This window comes from Arachis hypogaea, chromosome 6 (assembly GCF_003086295.3).
Source record: "Arachis hypogaea cultivar Tifrunner chromosome 6, arahy.Tifrunner.gnm2.J5K5, whole genome shotgun sequence".
Classification (NCBI taxonomy): domain Eukaryota; kingdom Viridiplantae; phylum Streptophyta; class Magnoliopsida; order Fabales; family Fabaceae; genus Arachis; species Arachis hypogaea.
This window is the reverse complement of record NC_092041.1, coordinates 102265670-102283578: the sequence shown is the minus strand read 5'-3', so window position 1 is coordinate 102283578 and position 17909 is coordinate 102265670. Positions and strand designations below refer to the sequence as shown.

Genomic DNA, 17909 nt, shown 5'->3' with positions numbered 1-17909 from the left:
TTTGGGTGTCTCTTCCTGGCGTCCCTTCTGTTGTAAGGTTGGTATAAATTGAAAAACAAAGGTTGCATGATTGTTGTGCTATTGTTTTTTTTGCAAGGGAGAAACCTAATTAATTAATGAGTACAAATAATACATTTCTCTCCACTATGTCGTGGGACTCAAGTCTGGTGTGATTGATCTTGAATGGATGTGTCGTGGAGAAAGGTTCATGGAGATGATGAAGTACGATGTTGTACTTATTCAAGTTTGACGTGGCACTCCTTGGTTGATTGGCTTGACCCATTGTTTTCTATAATTAGCTTAATCTACAGAGACATTTGTCATCCACCTCTGTGTTAAAAATAAAATGTGAATCAATGTTAGATATTGCTGCATCTTCTTTCAAAATTAAAAAAACTACAAAATCATCGAATGTTGCCTTTGCTTATAGGCACATGTCTTTTAGAAACGTTTTACCTGCTCCCAGTAAGAGAGAGATCATTGTTCCAACTTCAAAATTTTAATGTACAACATTGGATCATGTATCCAAAATGTCAATGTGGCTGAGATGTGTTTCATTCACCTCAATAATCAGAAACGCTTGGTTCATGCAACGTCTCGGTAGATATACAACTAATAATGTTTTTAAGATAGGATTCATCACTAAAATTCTTATTTAAAATATATTTATATTATTCTCTTTGAATCCACATAGTGCTCTAGGAAGTAGGATTTAGGAACACCAACAATTTCTCGTAAATTTTATATTTTGCTAATCAGTCCATATTAACTCACTGTTTATGGAAGAAATTTTGGGGAAAACCCAAAAAAGTAAGTCACGTTTCTATGTAAAAATAGTTTTAGTTGTTTTATAGTGGCAATCACTATATTTGGGAAATATAATGGTCATCAAAAGGTGTAAAGGTGTTGTAAAATTCTTCTCAATTAAATATTGGTTTAATTGAAAACCTAAGACATCATCATCTTATGAAACATATAGTTAGTTGCATAAGCGCATGGCACAAATTAGGCAAAATGTGTTTATGAACATAAAACGCAATCTAAAAGTGCAAATTTGAGTTAGAAGGGAAACTACATCAAACTCCAAAAGATAATGAAATGTAAGTTGTCCATATGTACCCAGATTTGATGTAGAAATGTCATTATCTCAGCTTTTTCAACCTTTTAGCCGAAGAAAACCACGGATTTTATAAAGGGGCAACATATCAAGAATTAAAGATTGAACATTTAGCAATTGTTAATTCAAATTGGTTTAAAAAAAAGCTAATTATCTCTTTGCTGGGTTTTTTGCTGAACAACTCGAGGAGCAAAGGTCAACCCTTTGTTGCGGCGACCAAAGCTGATAGAGGAAGGAGTGGAGTCAGAAGTGCTCATTCTAGAGACTGCTGAAGTGAGGTCATCTATGGCTGCATTTTCGACTTCCATTGTTTCTGATGCATCCTCCTTCTGAACAGATTGCTTGCGCTGAGACTTTAACCTCTGTTTCTTTGATGGTCGAGACTTCTTGAAAAATTCGAATGAGGTTGGGAATTTGTGCTTGTCAACCAGATGCTGCTGCCTGCTACTGTAGGTTTTGAATTTCAAACCACAGCCTTCCACTAAGCATTCATACTGTTAAGGGGGGAAAAGAGTATTAGATAGTAATGAGATGATCCTATAAAAGAAAATAAAATAGATCATCATAACAAGCTAACTATGAGCTCTAGAAAAGAAATAAGAGACATAAACAAGCCAGAAAGTTCACGTGCAAAGCCCAAAGAAGATTTAATCATGATCTATTGTATACAACCAAATAGTACATGAGGCTTCCTTGTTGACATTTGAGTTTATAAATTTATGTAAGAACGAGGTGCAATGCGATGCATTCTTAAAGAAGTTACATGTCATTGTTAAAAGAAACATAAACAAAATGAATATCTCATGATGATGAAGAGAACATAATTGTAATAAGTAGTCAGTTGATAAACAGAGAATCATAGTGTCAGATAGTTGCAAACTGCAAGGAATCATTTCATGCTACCATAATGAGTGACAGATGCCTATACCACATCATAGCCGCGTGCAAGTTTCGCCTGGAAGAAAGAATCATGAACTTCAGATAAGTGTATGCTGAGCAGACGAGAAGTTGGGTAGACTCTGGAGCAAACTGAACAGGATGCAGTATGCCTTACATTATAGTGATTTTCAAAATCCTCAATTGAAGTCAGGCGTGTTCCACAACCAACAATTGGGCAAAAGACTTCCCTACACAAAAATGACAGCTTCAACATCGGGCATGCGGGCAAACATTTATTTCTAGACATTTAACTGCGACCTTATTGAAAAATGCATGTTCTTTAATAAAAGTAAGGTATTGAGTTTAATACAAATAAAAACGGGAGGAGAAAAAGTTAGAATTAAAAGGCAAGGAACAATATTTAACACTGAGAAGCAAGTAAAGAGCCACAAAGAACACAAAATACTTCACCTGCTGCTAAAAAAAATGACTAGTTTCAGCTGCTTCTAATCACATATGTCATGCACATTGTTCTTCTTTCTTTTTTTTCCTTTTTTTTTCACTACCTTTTATTTTTATTGTTTAGCAAATGGATGCTTTAATTAAAATTGGTACATGATGCGACATATTGTGAAACATAGGGAAGGAAAAACAAGTATAAGCACTTAAAGGATCAATACCTTCCATCTTGGATGCAATCCTCAAGTTGTTCATTCTCTTCCGTTAATTCCAACGCAACCTTTTGAATTAAAGACAAAAAACGAAAGAAAGAAAGAAAGGAAGAAAAGGAAATAAGAATTACAGTTCAAAACTTGGAACTCAAGTTCACAATCATAAATCATGGACAAAAAACCTAGAGCACTGTTAAATAAATTCCAAAATTGTTATTTTAGAATAATAACTATTTCTTCTTTCATATCCCTCATAATCTTATATGATCATTGTCAATGGCGAACACAAAAATGCTGATGAAATGGAAGCAGATAACATTGGGCAATGAAATTCTGTTAGCAATTAAAGAAGGCTTGATGCAAGATCATCACTGCCTTACATGTAGCTACTACAATTACAACTCATATCTAATTGTCCAAGTGAAGAGCAAGTTCAATTCCCACTTGAAAGTCACCACCATTGATGAGAGCAAGGTGCTGGAAGATTATAGAAGTTCCAATGTTACTACATACACATGATTAACCGGCAAGCATGTGACACGTCAAAGAAGTTGGATTAACCCTATCAAATAACAGCTCGTGTTTGAAAGTCAAGAAAACCGAATCAAGTGATGCACCACCATTTGACTTGATCGCCAATCCATATATAAAGGATTTGAAGATTCATGGTTTGATAAGTAAAGTTCATAAATTGACATGGGTTTAGATTAAGTCTCTTCACTTCCTCTCCAATTGAGAGAATTAATAGAAACTAGAGATATGTATTTTTATAGTTGTCCCTCTTCCTAGTACATTGTTATGTTATTGTTTAGAGAAAATTATATTGAGATTATCTGGCAAATACATTGTGCGTTTTTAAAATTAAAAGTTCAAATTTCCGAAAATGAAAAATAAGGGAGATGAGAGAGAGAACCTGTTTGGCTAGCAGTTCACGTTGGAGGTTGCCAGAAGCGAAGAAAGGAGAGTCAGGGTTGAACCTACGACGAAGGGGTTTCCAGAAGGAGAAGGATGTTGACTCAAGATTAGGGTCAACTTCCATGGCCATCACTGCGTTTCTTCCTTTCCTTCTTCACTAACAACAAAAATCAATTCAATAATTCAATATATCACATGTATATGAGAAGAAATCGGAGAGCAGAATCAGGGATTCAATCATTCTGGACTCATAACAGAATAGCACAGCGGCGAATTGAGGATGCCTACCTGAACTGACGCAACGGAAGCACCAAGACAGCGGCGTGCCGGCGATGACGCCGGGGAGACAGAGAGAAAGAGAGAAGAGTCTCGACGAAGGCGACACTCGAGAAAAGCGACGACGAAGAACTCCGGCAACTCGGCGAGAGCGAAGAGAGGACCAGAGGCAGAGAGAACCCCGTCATCCAGGGTTTCAGTCTTACAGAAATGGGCGAAGATGGGGCAAATCCCGGGTTACGGGTGCACCAGTTAATTTCGGGTTGAGCCTCCGTTTCATTTCTTTGAGTAAGACCCGTTAAGCCTTTTTTGTCATGACCTGTTAAGCCTGAATATATCAAAAAAACAAAAAGGTATTACGAACTATAGATGTGTTCGCTTCCTTTTTTATTATTTTATTTCATAAAATTTCAAAAATACAAAATACTAAAAGTATAAATAAAACCGATTCTGAGTTTTCTGGAGGTAACGTTTTTGGAAAAAAACCGTTTTTCCTGCTTGTTGGGCATTGAGAAACCACCAAAAATATAAAAGAAAACCCAGTGGTAGTGGTACTTCACTACTTGGTACCGAACAAAAATAAATTCTAATCAAAATTGGGTTGATATAGTAATTAGCTTCGAGTCTATTTAAACAAGTATTAAATGTTTAAATTCTATCTTGTACAATAATTTGTCCGACTAAAAATTACTATAAAAAAATAAAAAATAGAGTAAAAAACGTATTTAAGCTAGGCTGAGGAAGATATTACGCATATCAGCCAAAACGAAAATTGTTTCAGCAATCAATCAATGGGCATTTTAATGTAATTCGAAGCAACAAAATTCGAATTACAATTGTACGTAATTCGTATCAATATGGATCGAATTATGCACAAGGAAGATTGCATGTAATTCGAAGCTACTTGGGTCTAATTATGAAAGCTTAATTCGAATGTAGTCAATTCGAATTACTAGGAATAGTGTAGTAACCATAATTCGAACTTTAGTGATTCGAATTAGTAGGAAATGTGAAGAAAGGCATAATTCGAAATGACCTGATTCGAATTACGTATATATAGTGCGAATGAGGATGATTCGAATTAGTGTGTACCAGAGCTCTATATATATGAGATGAACGTGAGTTGCCCTCATTAGAGAGGGGTCAGATGGCTAGTGAGGACAGCTTTCTAGTATTGGTTCACCACAGAGGATCGATTAAGAAAAAAACTCGTTCCGGTGTGAAGTTCACCGATATGGATCCTCTCTGTATTATCGTGAGTTCTACGACGAGCTTTGATGACCTTGTTAGCTCTGTACTGATGAAACTTGGTCTGGAAGGTGTGAAAAGGGTTAAGAAGTTTTTCTATCGCATTCCAATCACGGTGCTCCAGGATACCGTGAAGTATGATTGTTTCACGATCAGGAGTGATGAGGACTTGCAGGTCATGTTTCATTGTCGCCGGCTGTTTTCCGAAGTGAGGACACCAGAGCTGTTGGCAAAGTTGGTTGATGTGGTATCCAGCTCGGGGGGTTCGAACCGGAATACCAACACTTTAGCCACGGTTGCCAGTTCTAACTCCAGACCTGCCGTTGCTTCTTCCTCCGTCCCTGCGTACGAGCCACCCGTCCAGCCTGTCGCCTCCTCTTCGTTCGCTGTTGATCTCAACGGTAGTGTTGGCGACGAAGTTGGAACAGGAGAATTTATACTGACCTCTGTACAGTGTGCTGCACCGGTTGAGGTTGGAGATGGATTGTTTGATGATAGAGAAGACGATGATGTCGAGCCGGATATGATTGTTGATGACAGTGGCGATGATATTGGAGCGAGTCAGCCTGCAGGGGTGGGAGGTGGTTCTAGTTCTGGCACACAGCAGTACCCTCTATATTTTTCATCTTTGGACCTGGATGCCATGAGGCCTGACGGGGTACCTGGGAAGCATGCTGGATTTGGCGCTAGAGATGCAGAAGGGTCTGCTGGTATGACAGAGTTCCAGGTTGGTCAGCAATTTCAGGATAAAAATGAGGCCCTTTTAAGTGTGAAGACTTACAGCATCTGCCGAGGGGTACAATACAAGGTAGTGGAGTCTGATTATCGCCGGTATGTGGGCAAGTGTTCTGAGTTCGGGAATGGGTGCACATGGTTGATTAGGCTGAGTCTCCGGCAGCGCAAGGGCATTTGGGAGGTCAAACGGTACAATAGACCGCATACTTGTCTGGCCAGCTCCATCTCCAGCGATCACAGGAGTTTGGATTATCATGTGATATCGGCCTTCATTATGCCAATGGTTAGGGTTGATGCATTCGTCAGCATCAAGGTACTCCTAAATGCGACGGCCTCACATTATGGGTTCAGGCCGACGTACAGGAGGGTCTGGTTGGCGAAGCAGAAGGCTGTTGCCGTCATTTATGGTGACTGGAAGAGTCGTACAATGAGCTCCCAATGTGGGTGTTAGGAGTGCAGGTGACCATGCCTGGTTCTGTTGCAGTGCTTAGGACTAGCCCTGTTCGAGTTGGGGGACAGCTAGACGAGTCTCAGGCTTATTTTCACAGACTATTCTGGACTTTTCCACCGTGTATCGAGGCATTTCGTCATTGCAAGCCATTGGTGAGTATTGACGGCACTATGGGGGTACGTTGCTTGTAGCGATTGCACAGGACGGGAACTCCAACATACTCCCTGTTGCATTCGCACTAGTCGAGGGTGAGAATGCTGAGTCGTGGTCATTCTTTCTCTCCCACCTCCGTCAGCACGTGACACCACAGCCGGGTCTGCTTGTTATTTCTGACAGGCATAACGGCATCAAGATCGCGCTTGAGGCTCCCGACGGGGGCTGGCTACCTCCAGCTGCATACCGGACATTCTGCATTTGACACGTAGCAGCAAATTTTGCCCTCACGTTCAAGGGCAAAGACGCAAGGAGGCTTCTTGTGAACGCTGTCTATGCTTAGACCGAGGTCGAGTTCGAATACTGGTTTGATATTCTACGCTCGGAAGACCCGGCGATGTGTGATTGGGCGAACCCGATTGAGTATTCATTGTGGACACAGTATTTTGATGAGGGTCGGAGATTCGGGCATATGACGACGAATATCTCTGAGTGTGTGAACTCAATCCTCAAGGGTGTGAGGAACCTTCCTGTCTACTCGTTGGTGAAGGCAACGTATGGAAGGTTGGCCGAACTATTTGTACGCAAGGGGAGAGAGGCCGAGGCCCAGCAGGGTACCGGACAACAATTCAGTCAACACCTAGTGAAGTCTATCGATGCCAATTTGAAGACGGCAAGGTGCTTCACCGTTACTCTGTATGACAGGGACAACTCGGAGTACACCGTGGCAGAGATGACTCCGACTGGTTCTTTCTCCCTGGTTAGCTACAGGGTCTCACTTGGAGCTCAGACATGTGACTGCGGATACTTCCAGTCACTTCATTTCCCGTGTCCGCACGCACTGGCATGCTGTGCCTACTCACGAGTCACTTGGCACTCTTACGTCCACTCTGTGTATCGTCTCAGTTCCATTTTTAGTGTGTATTAGATGGGATTCACACCTCCCATCCCAGAAGGTTTCTGGCCACCATATGATGGACCGACAGTTATACCAGATCCAAACAAGAGGCGTGCAAGGGAGAGTCGTCCCAGGTCCACTCGGATATGGACCAATATGGACAAGTCAGATCCGAACCGGCCAAAGAGATGCGGCCTCTGTCGGCAACCCGGACACACTCGTCGGAGCTGCCCACAGGTCGGAGGTCCCAGGCATACAGTTAGAGATGAGTAGGGTTGGTGCTGTGTTGTTAGATGTCATAGTGTCCAAACTTTGTTCTTTTTTTTTAAGAAAACCAATGTTCTAGTTTCAAGTGCATTGTATGTCTTATTAATTAATCTCATGTGATACATTTCATACATGAATAGTGACTGACGAAGTACGTAGTTAAGGCAGTAAAATGAACTTTCAAATTAAACGAAAAATGCAAGGTAAATTATGGAAATAACATAAATAAGCAAAGTAACATAGTTCTCATAGTGACTGATACAAGATAAGCACTAACAAACGCAGACACACATCAACTGATAAACTAAAGGACCCAATGATACAACAATGATAACCGAAATATATAAAGATAGATAGGTAGCATGACAACGATCATGAAGTAACAAACATCACGATACACAAATCATCTAAAGAGGTGTGATCCCGTGAAACAACGACGTGGTACCCGTGTCCTATGACCTCTCCGGATAAGCGGCTCCTCGTCCTTGATCTCATCCTCCTCGTCCTCTGGGGGTGGCTGTGCAAGCCTCGTAGGCTGCACATGTAACGGTCGGGATGAAGACGGCCCGGCAACTGAATGTGACCCAGTAGTATGTGCGGAAGGTGTCGTACCACCCAAGGAAAAATAGTCAGCACGAGGTACAGATAAAGGCTCATTCAGATCTACATCTAAATGTGCTTGTGTCCCCATCATCTGACCCCCTCGACGGGCGGCCTCATCCTCCTGCATGATGGCAGTGATCTCATCTAGGAAGTGTTCTCCAGCGTAGTCTGCATCAAGACCATCACCGGCAAGAAAGTCTGAAAACATGGTACCCAGACTCACCCATGGTGTACTCTCCTGAAGTGTCTGGTCGTGACCAAGAACACCAACAAAGTAATCTCCGAGCGGCCCTTCTCCAAGTCCAGCGTCAACATGGCCCGTAGGATCTCCCATACCAGACCCATACCACTCTCCACCAGCTCCGCCATGATCGGGTATAACACCCCCCTCGGAAGCCCCTCCTGCAGCGGCATCGTCACCGTGATCACCCCCGTCGTGGTGCGCTGCAGGCGCTCTTCGTCTGCCTCCACGACCACGTCGTCGACCACGACCCCTACCTGCCTCGTCACCCTCCTCGATAGCCTGGTCCAGCCACTTCCACTCCCAGTCGCTCCGTCGTGTCCCGACACGAGCTCTCCTCTCAACCCGACGCCTATCAGGAACGTCATCAACTCGATCCATGTCGGGAACTCTACCGGCACCCCCTGTGTCACCTCTACTGGAATAGGAATGGCTCTAGGATCCCCCAAGTACATCTCTGGTGACAAGAACCTCTTTCCGTGCTGATGCCACCAGTCCAAGTTGTCATGTGACAGACTCGGGTCGCAACCACGTCAAACCGAAGCACGTGATCTGCACGTGTCTCCCAGTGAAGATGCCAGTACTGCAAATGGTGCGGGAACCAACGATCACCCCCTCTACCGTCCTTCGACATCAGGAAGTCGATGTTCAGGGCGGGACGCGGGCAAGCCTGTACAGCCCCCCGAACTGCGGTAACACCCTATCAACCTGGTGCCACTCAACCACCGCAAAATATATCAGCGATGTGACACATCGCCATAAGGTCGTATGACGCGACTCCAACACCTCCGGATGGACAACTTGAACGACCTCGGGTGTGCTATTGGGCATCCATATAAACTGAAAAAAGCATCTCAAATACGTTAGGAGATAAAGTTAGCTTTAACTAAATGTACGTTAACTATACAAAGGAGGTTTACATACTCACATCCCTAGCCTGTAACACGTCGATCCTCAGCCGAGTCATCTGCACCCGAGGTCCCTTCTCGCTAACAGAAGGATTGTAACCTGACCACCTGCAAAGGCCATCAAAATCGAAGTCATTCATGAATGTGACGAATTAGTATAACAATACAGGCGAGAACTTAAATAAATAAAATAATTAAACATGATATAATGCGATAGTCGTACCTCGATACCAGGGGTCAGCTAAACGCATCATACCTAGCAGGCCTAAATCCAGGAAACCGCCAAAAGATCCAGAACTGAAGTAACTGTAATGGCCCAACTAACTTCACGACATATCTATTGGCCACTCGACACATGCACCGGTACAACCATACGAGTGCAGCCGACCCCCAACTGTAGCCACTCATCTCCTCAAGCCTAGCCACGTACGGTAGCCATCTGATGTAAATACGATTGTCGGACTTATCGGCAAACAGCTGGGTGCCCAACAACATCATGATATAGGCACGGGAAAAGCGCCTAACTGTCTCCTCATCGGCCCCATCAGGGCACTCTCCAAAAGTCTCCTGGAACCAGGTGCAATTCACTGCGAACTTCTGAATTTGGCTCGGGGGAGGTAACACACCGAGCAACTCCTGGAACCACTACCAAGCTGGCCAGGTACCCTGTATGTATACGTGGAAATCTGTCAGGCAACCACTGACGTAATGTCCGTCCACTGGCAAACCCAACTGGTACGCCACGTCCTGAAGTGTGATCGTGCACTCTCCGAACGGCATGTGGAACGTGTGCGTCTCCGGACGCCACCTCTCGAGGAATGCACTCACAAGGGGCTCGTCTAATCTGAACCATCTATCGTTCAGTCTCGCAAGATGGTATAATTCGGCCATCTGCAAGTACGGAACGTACCTCTCATCGAGTCGCATTCCCTGCTGCCGCCGCATGATTAGAACGAATTACAATACCAGTTACAAATACAAATCACGACATAAAAAACTAACAAATACCACATGCAAAAGGAGATATATTAAACCACTACCAAAACTGCATAGTAAAACCGCATCCAAAAAATCACTAGCATAAACCAAGTGCAACTCCACTTACAAAAACCACCAGCCAAAACGACTCAACTTAACAGCTAGCAATACCACCAACGTAAACCGCTAACATAAACCATAAAAAAACCGCATACAAAATAACTAGAAAAAACCGCATGCAATACCACTAACCCAAACCACTAACAAAACCGCCAATAAAACCGCATGCAAAACCCATTCAATACACCGCCAATAAAACCGCTTGCAAAACCTCTTAAATAAACCACTTGCAATACCACTTTCCTAAACCACTAACAAAAACCACTAAACATATACCACTATCAAAAACTACTAACATCGTCGTTGATCACCCCGGCGATATGAGCGACTCCATCCAAATGATACAGCCTTCCCAGATCGTCCCCCATCGCCTCAATATGCCGCTCGAGTCTTTGTCGTACAGATTCTGGGTCGTTTTCTTTGAGATTTGGTGGGGTATGAGGATGGAAAAATGATTCAAATGAACTTGGTTCGAACTCCTTATATAGGCAAGTCACAAGTAATTCGAATCAACTTATTTCGAATTACCAAAGTCTCCAAACATTAGTAATTCGAATCAATATGATTCGAACTCCTTCCGTGTCACCTTTCCCTACTAATTCGAATTGATTCAATTCGAATTACACTTTGCTAATTCGATTCATGTTGTTTCGAATTACGTTGAAACTTGATTAGCCATAATTCGAAACATGTTCATTCGAATTACTAAGGAATGTAAATTGAATCTTATTGATTCAAATTATATAAATATGTCAATTGATTGATTGATGAATCGAATTTCCTTTTAGCTGATTCAGGTAAATTCAATCTCCCAATGGCTTATTTTAGTGTTTTACCCTAAAAAATAAACTACATTGTCCCACCAACTTATTTATAGTCATTAGTCAAAATTCCTTTTACTAATATTTCGAATCAAGTTACTACAAGGCCAATAGCAAATAGGGGTAGCCAACTTAAATCAACCTTTTTAATTTAAAAAAAATATTTCAAAAAATATGCACCCAATATTTATGTTGAATACGTTCGTCTTCTTCTTTCTCTTTTTCTTTTTTTCTTTTTCTTCTTCTTTTTTTTCTTCTTCGCTAAATTCACCCTCTGCCACACATACAAAGTCGCATTACAATCTCTTTCTGTCGTCCGCATGCTCATTGTGAACGAAATAACGTCGCACCACAACTTCCTTTTGTTGACCACTGCCGCTTACTTCGTCACAACACGCAGTGCTTTTGACCACCGCAGCTCCTTTTTTGTGTCGCGCAGTCTCGTCAATCACCTCTCGAACTATTTTTATTTGGATATTTTTCTCATATTTTTCAGATATTTTTTTCTTATGTTATGGATGTTTTTGGGTTTTTTATTATTTTTTAATAATTTTATATGTTTCTTGTTTAGTTTTCAGATATTTTTGTTTTGTTTTATTAAGTTTTAGAATTTTTAAAATAATTTTAAATATCTCGTTTTTGTTAGGTTTTGAACTTTATTTTGTTATATTTTAGATATTTCTTTTTATAAGAAATTTTTTAAATATTTTTAAAATTTTTAAAATGAATTTACAATGAACTTGGGGTTTGTTATTATTTGATTTAAAAAAAATTTATTAGGTTTTAAATATCTCTCATAATAATTTGAATTGACGTTCTCTCTCAAAAAAAATTAAAAATTTTTTGGATATCTCATTTTTTTGCTAAGTTTCGTTAAGTTTCGGATGTTTCTTTTTTCTATGTTTTGGATGTTTCGTTGTTTTGGATTAATTTTTTTAATAATTTTAGATGTTTTTTTTTTTAGTTTTTACATTTTTTTTCAATTTTTTTATGTCTCATTTTTTTAGGTTTTAAAATTTGTAAGATGATTTTGAATTTTTTAAAAAATTTTAAAATTTCTAAAATGATTTTACAGTGATTTTAGATGTGTGTTGTTATTGGAATTATTGAAGTGCAATGTATGAAAATATTCATTTTTTTTAACGTCTTTTGAAGGGGGGAGAGAGAGAGATTTGGAAAGTGATTCAAATGAAACATTCCCATTTCCCAGGCAGCATTGATGAAAGGTATCATCAACTCGTCATCGTGATATTGGTAATGTTAGTGCCAAAAATGGTTGTTACATAATGAGATCATGCATGAACACGCGTTAATGAGCTTTGGAAGCTTACATGCTACATAAATATAAAACAGGCCGAAAGTTAAATGGAAATAACTTTCCCACCTAATTAATCTGAGATTAATAATAATCACATAGCTCTGAGGATATTATTGTATTATGGATTTAAAACTTTATACTATTGATAATCTTATCTCACATCTTAGATAAATCCTTGTATTTTTGTATTATCATTATTACTAGAAGTAGAACTAAAGTTGATCGAAGACGCCGTGCCAAGGATGCACAAGTCACGAGTCAAAAGCCATTTTACATCTGATGAGATCGGTTAAGGCGTCACAATCAAAATCACCATCCAATGAGTAACTTGTAAACATTATTATATTGAATACATTCCATTGGTGTGACGCTGCACTCTGCAATCTTTTGATCCTTTAAAATTCAACTAAAATGAGCAAGTGACAGCTAATAATTCCACATACAATTACGTCAATTAATTAATAATTATACATGATGGACACAAGCTGAGCATATCCGGTTGCGAAGTTTGACACGAAGGTTTCAATTATTACCATAGAAAGAAATGAACCAATTATGTAACACGGGATTTTTTTTTTCAAATAAATAATTTATGGTGTATTTATTATTTTGTATCATATGATTTATCTGTATAAATAAGATGAATTTGTGTGTATTTGTTTATACTCTAAATAAAATAAGTGAAGTTTTATTTGGCACATATTTTGTTTGTAAACGAAATATTTAACATTTAAAAATTGTTTATCGTATCAAAAAATTATAATTAAAATAATATTAATAATCTAAATTTTTAGCGTGTGTACTTAAAAAAATTGGTAAAAAAATTAAAACGAAAAAGATATTTGAATAAGAATCTTATTAGGGAATCAATGGAGTATTTGTACAATGTAAAAAAGGGTATATAAAAAATTTTAGATTTAATTATAAATTGAATTAGATTGATTTAATTTTTTTTTTAAAAAAATTACATATTCAAGTTTCATGATGAGAATAAATATAGTAATTGTGCTAACTCCTACAAATTAAAAAATGAGAAACGTGAAGTTATGGAGATAAATAAAATAGAAAAAGAGTGAGAAGATAGCCGTTTTAATTGTGTGCCGATTGTTAGGAGAGGTTGATGAGCATAAGTAAAATAGAGAAAGAGTGGGATGTGGGCTTCCCATATTTTAATTTGTATGAGTTGGCATAATTATCGTATTTATTCTCATAATATAACTTGAATACGTAAAAAAAATTTTATTTCAAATTTAAATCAATACAATTGGATCTATAATTTAATCTATAAAATTTTAATGTATTTTCTTTTTAAATACTAATTATTCAAACATATCCTTCGTTTTAATCTCTTCTACCAATCTTTTTAAGTATTAATTACACGCTAATTGAATTGAATGATTATATAAAATATTTTATATTATTAATATACTAAAATTAAATTCATTTTTTGGTATAGAATTTTATAGGTAAATTTTATACAAGATTAAGTAATTTTTTATTTTTTTATTTGTTTTATCTATGTTAATTTATTTAATTTTAAGTAGCGTCATATTTACAATTACTGCCAGTATGATATTTTATAAAATATGAAAATCAATTTTTTTTATAATTTAAATATCAATGTTTGAATAGAATAACTTAACAGATTCACAATGAGAGAGAGAGGAAAATTTACCTAGAGAAAAGAAACTCGGCATGAAAACGGTGGCGACGGGCTCAACAACGACGGTAACGGGATGAGCAGCGATGATGACATAAGCTGTGAATAGTGACGGACCCAGAAAAATTTAATAATAGGGACAAAAATATAATAAAATTTAGGTATAGATATTTTTTTGCTTCCCACGATATTCAACAAGTTAAGAACTAATCCGTCATGAATTTGAATTTCATTTAAGAATCTACAATTGGCTGGCAACGAGTTGCTATACATATGAGACAGAATTCGAACCCTCAATACTTATTTAAGTGGACGACTAAGTTGATCACTTGATCAATCTAAATTGGTCTAGATATATTCAAAATATTAAAATTAGAACTATCTAATACATATTGATAAGAACTAGAAATATACACACAATCATTATTATAATATTTAAAATAATAAAAATATAATTTCATACACATAGTATAATATTTAAAATAACAAAAAAAAATTATAAGGACTTTTTTTATTTTTAACATGATTAAATATTATTTTTTTATATATTTTTAAATAATTATTTTATTTAATTATCAAATCTACTTATTATAATTTTTATAGTATAAATAAATTTTTTAACCAAAATAATTATAGTATATTAATACATAGATAATATATTTTTTATCTTAAACAATTTTTAAAAAATCACTAATAATTTAAGTTGTATTTAATTAGAAAACTAAGTTTTAACTTAATTATTAATTAATTAACTAATATAATATAATTAATTATCACTAATTTTTTAGTGTATTTATTGATTTTTCATGCTAAATCAAATTTAACAATATAATTATTATTATGTGTTAAGTTTAACAAAATATTTTTTAATATAAAATACAAAAGAACTATTTATATTTTATTTTGAGACAAATATAATATAATAAGTGGTATATATGTATATAAGTATTAATTTTTTTCAAAAAAATTTGTGGGGGCAAATGCTCCTCTATATTAAACGTGGGTTTGTCTCTGGCTGTGAAGGAAGATGGGAGTTGTGAATAGATAAGCGGCGATGGACTCAGCAACAACATGACAGGAGCTATGCAGTTTTTTTGTGAAGAAGTCGAGAAGAAGAAGATTTTAGGTGAGGATGATTGAATTTATCTTGCATGGCTATAGAATATAGACTGAAGCTATGAATCATGTGTGATGTGAGGCAAATCCTAATTACTAAAAAGTGTTTATATGTATATATTCGGGGCGGGTACACCCTAAACCCGACGATACCTGTCTTAAGCAAAATCTGTCCTGACTCGAGTCAAGTTATTACCCTTTTCATCCGGGTATAGACGGGTCGGGTACCTGCATATTCAAAAACTCCTGCCAAGTCTAACCACGTATTGATACTCCTTTTATTAAGGGTTTATCGCTAGCCAATGGATTGCTATATACACAAGACGAGATTCTAACTCCTAATAGTTGTTTAAGCGGACGAATGAGATGATCACTTAAAAAACTCAAATTGATTAAAATAAATACTAATTATTTTTAATATTTTAATATTAAAAATTTTAAGAGTTTGATTTTAATTATAACTTTATAAAATATTTATAATAATAATTATTATATATATTATTTAATTTTTTAATAAAATTTTTAATATAATTTTATGTATTATCCCATACAAGGTACGGGAACATACACTAGTTTAATCTATAAAATTTTAATGTATTTTCTTTTTAAATACTAATTATTCAAACATATCATTCGTTTTAATCTCTTCTACCAATCTTTTTAAGTATTAATTACACGCTAAAAATTTAGATTCTTGATATTATTTTAATCATAATTTTTTTATAATAATACACATCTCTTTTACACTGTAAATGAGATAATTATGAATGTATATTCTTTACACTGTAAACGAGATATGTATTTTTTTAACTCCAAATATCTAGTTTGCAAACGCGATACGTCCAAAACAAAACTTGGCTTATCTCGTCTACAGATAAGCCATGTGATACAAATGGATAAATACGCTATAAATTATATATTGTGGTAAATAAAATAATTAAATTATTTATTTGAAAAAATCCATGTAACACTAGTATTGATAAGAAGTTCCTAATAAATGTATTTAATAGGTATAAAATTGTAGAGAGTGGGTTGGAGACACGATGTTGCCATCATCCTCCTATTTCGAGTTTCTAATGTCCCGATGGTGGGAGGTGTTTCTAGAAGGATTCTAACGCTCAAATTAGCATGGGTCATAAGAGAAACTAAGTTAGAGATCATACCTTAGTATACGTATTTGAAATAGTGCATATATTACAAGGTTATGATGTTATGAGATTCTCTTATGTGGGTTGCTCTTTTCATGAGCTACTCTACTCATAAAATGCTTGATGTCTTATTGTGGTCTCCCTTTATATGATGCTCTTAAGCCTTTATATAGTTAATATTGTAACATTCTCTTTTAATAGTAAAATGATGGTTACAATGTAACAATTAACCTCATAAAATTGAGTTATTAGGCATTAGAATGAGTTATGAAGAGTTAGTGTCCTCTTTGTAACATATTCTTTGGAATCCGAGATAATACTTAATTATCAAACCGGTTTCTTAGAATTTGTTATACTCTTAAACCCAGTTTTTAGTATTGAGCCTAAAAAAATATTTTAGAAGATCCTCAAACTCGGTATGTCTTTCTTTCGAAAAAGATTTTTTGAGTTTCAAATTTCAACCCAAATGTCTCATCCTTTGAGGTGGAGCAGCTTTTTATTTTACTTACTTTTTTTTATAAAGTCTGAACTTTAACCATAACTTCTATCAGTCGTAAGTTACTACCTTGATTCATGAGTTTTGGAGTTAGATTTTTTTAATCAAAATTTGCATATTGTGATTTTAGAATCAAGAGTCAACGTTTTTATTCCTTGAATGCTAAAATGATTTTTTTATTTTTTTTATTCAGTTTCACGGACTTCCCGTGGTGGGTACCCCTAACTCGTAGCTAGTAGACTCGAACGTTTGAGTTTTCAAGATTCCTGTAAGACCCAGAATTTTTGAAGAACCTTATTACGAGCTGATTTTAAATTGACTTATTATTAGAGATTTTTACTTTTAGAAATTATTTCATTGAGAATGATTAAATCAAGTTTTGATAATTGAAATGAAGATTTTACTTAATTTCATAATTTATCGAGTTATTTTCTATATTTAAATTACAACGTTAGTAGTTATTTCTAAAATATTAAAACTGTTGTTTTGGAAAATAGAGAAATTAATTATATTATTTATAGTTTTTGGATTTAAATATTTTATTGAAAATAATTTGTAAAATTGATGAACAAATACTATTTTTATACATTATTATTGTTGGATTAAAATTTACTTCTAATTACTATACTATCCCTACTTTTATTTGAAATTACAAAACTAACCTTATTACCCTAATTTTGTTAAAATTACCAAATTGCCCCAAACCCTAATTTGTTTTGCCACACCCATCCCTCTTTCATCTTTTTCTCTCACGCTGCGCTGCGCTGCGCTGCGCAGCCCCAGCCTCCTCTTCACCCTCTTCCCTGTGCAACACACACACCCACGGATAGTGGAATGAAAGCTTGGCACCGCCGAAATTCTAACCCAGTTACCCGTTTCTCCCTCCACCT

The 17909-nt window shown here is 36.7% G+C and overlaps 2 protein-coding genes across 3 annotated transcripts; both read right to left on the bottom strand.

Moving 5' to 3' along the window:
• Positions 1-1059: 1059 nt before the first annotated feature.
• LOC112697187 (uncharacterized) lies at positions 1060-4103 on the bottom strand. 2 transcript variants are annotated; one of them, XM_025750260.3, is made up of 5 exons: positions 3871-4103; positions 3581-3734; positions 2677-2735; positions 2046-2244; positions 1060-1611 (listed from the first exon to the last, which is right to left on the bottom strand). In XM_025750260.3, the coding sequence occupies exons 1-5, from the start codon at positions 4044-4046 to the stop codon at positions 1264-1266; spliced, it is 936 nt and encodes a 311-aa protein (XP_025606045.1). In that variant the 5' UTR covers positions 4047-4103; the 3' UTR covers positions 1060-1263. The 2 variants fall into 2 exon arrangements, with proteins under 2 accessions (XP_025606045.1, XP_025606046.1); XM_025750261.3 differs by having other exon boundaries at positions 3581-3739; positions 3871-4080.
• Positions 4104-9102: 4999 nt separating this feature from the next.
• Positions 9103-10307, bottom strand: LOC112805829 (serine/threonine-protein phosphatase 7 long form homolog). Its single transcript, XM_025848158.1, has 5 exons — positions 10273-10307; positions 9989-10028; positions 9619-9929; positions 9383-9470; positions 9103-9294 (listed from the first exon to the last, which is right to left on the bottom strand). Exons 1-5 carry the CDS (start codon positions 10305-10307, stop codon positions 9103-9105), a joined length of 666 nt encoding a protein of 221 aa, XP_025703943.1.
• Between the last annotated feature and the right edge of the window lie 7602 nt (positions 10308-17909).

Coding starts and splice junctions, on each gene's coding strand:
- LOC112697187 (XM_025750260.3), bottom strand. CDS start 4,046: ATGACGGGGTTCTCTCTGCCTCTGGTCCTCTCTTCGCTCTCGCCGAGT. Junction 2,736..3,580: donor GTGAACTGCTAGCCAAACAG/GTTCTCTCTCTC, acceptor TTAATTCAAAAG/GTTGCGTTGGAATTAACGGA. Junction 2,245..2,676: donor GATTGCATCCAAGATGGAAG/GTATTGATCCTT, acceptor ATTTTTGTGTAG/GGAAGTCTTTTGCCCAATTG.
- LOC112805829 (XM_025848158.1), bottom strand. CDS start 10,307: ATGCGGCGGCAGCAGGGAATGCGACTCGATGAGAG. Junction 9,930..9,988: donor GTGGTTCCAGGAGTTGCTCG/GTGTGTTACCTC, acceptor ACCTGGTTCCAG/GAGACTTTTGGAGAGTGCCC. Junction 9,471..9,618: donor CCTGGATTTAGGCCTGCTAG/GTATGATGCGTT, acceptor TGGCCTTTGCAG/GTGGTCAGGTTACAATCCTT.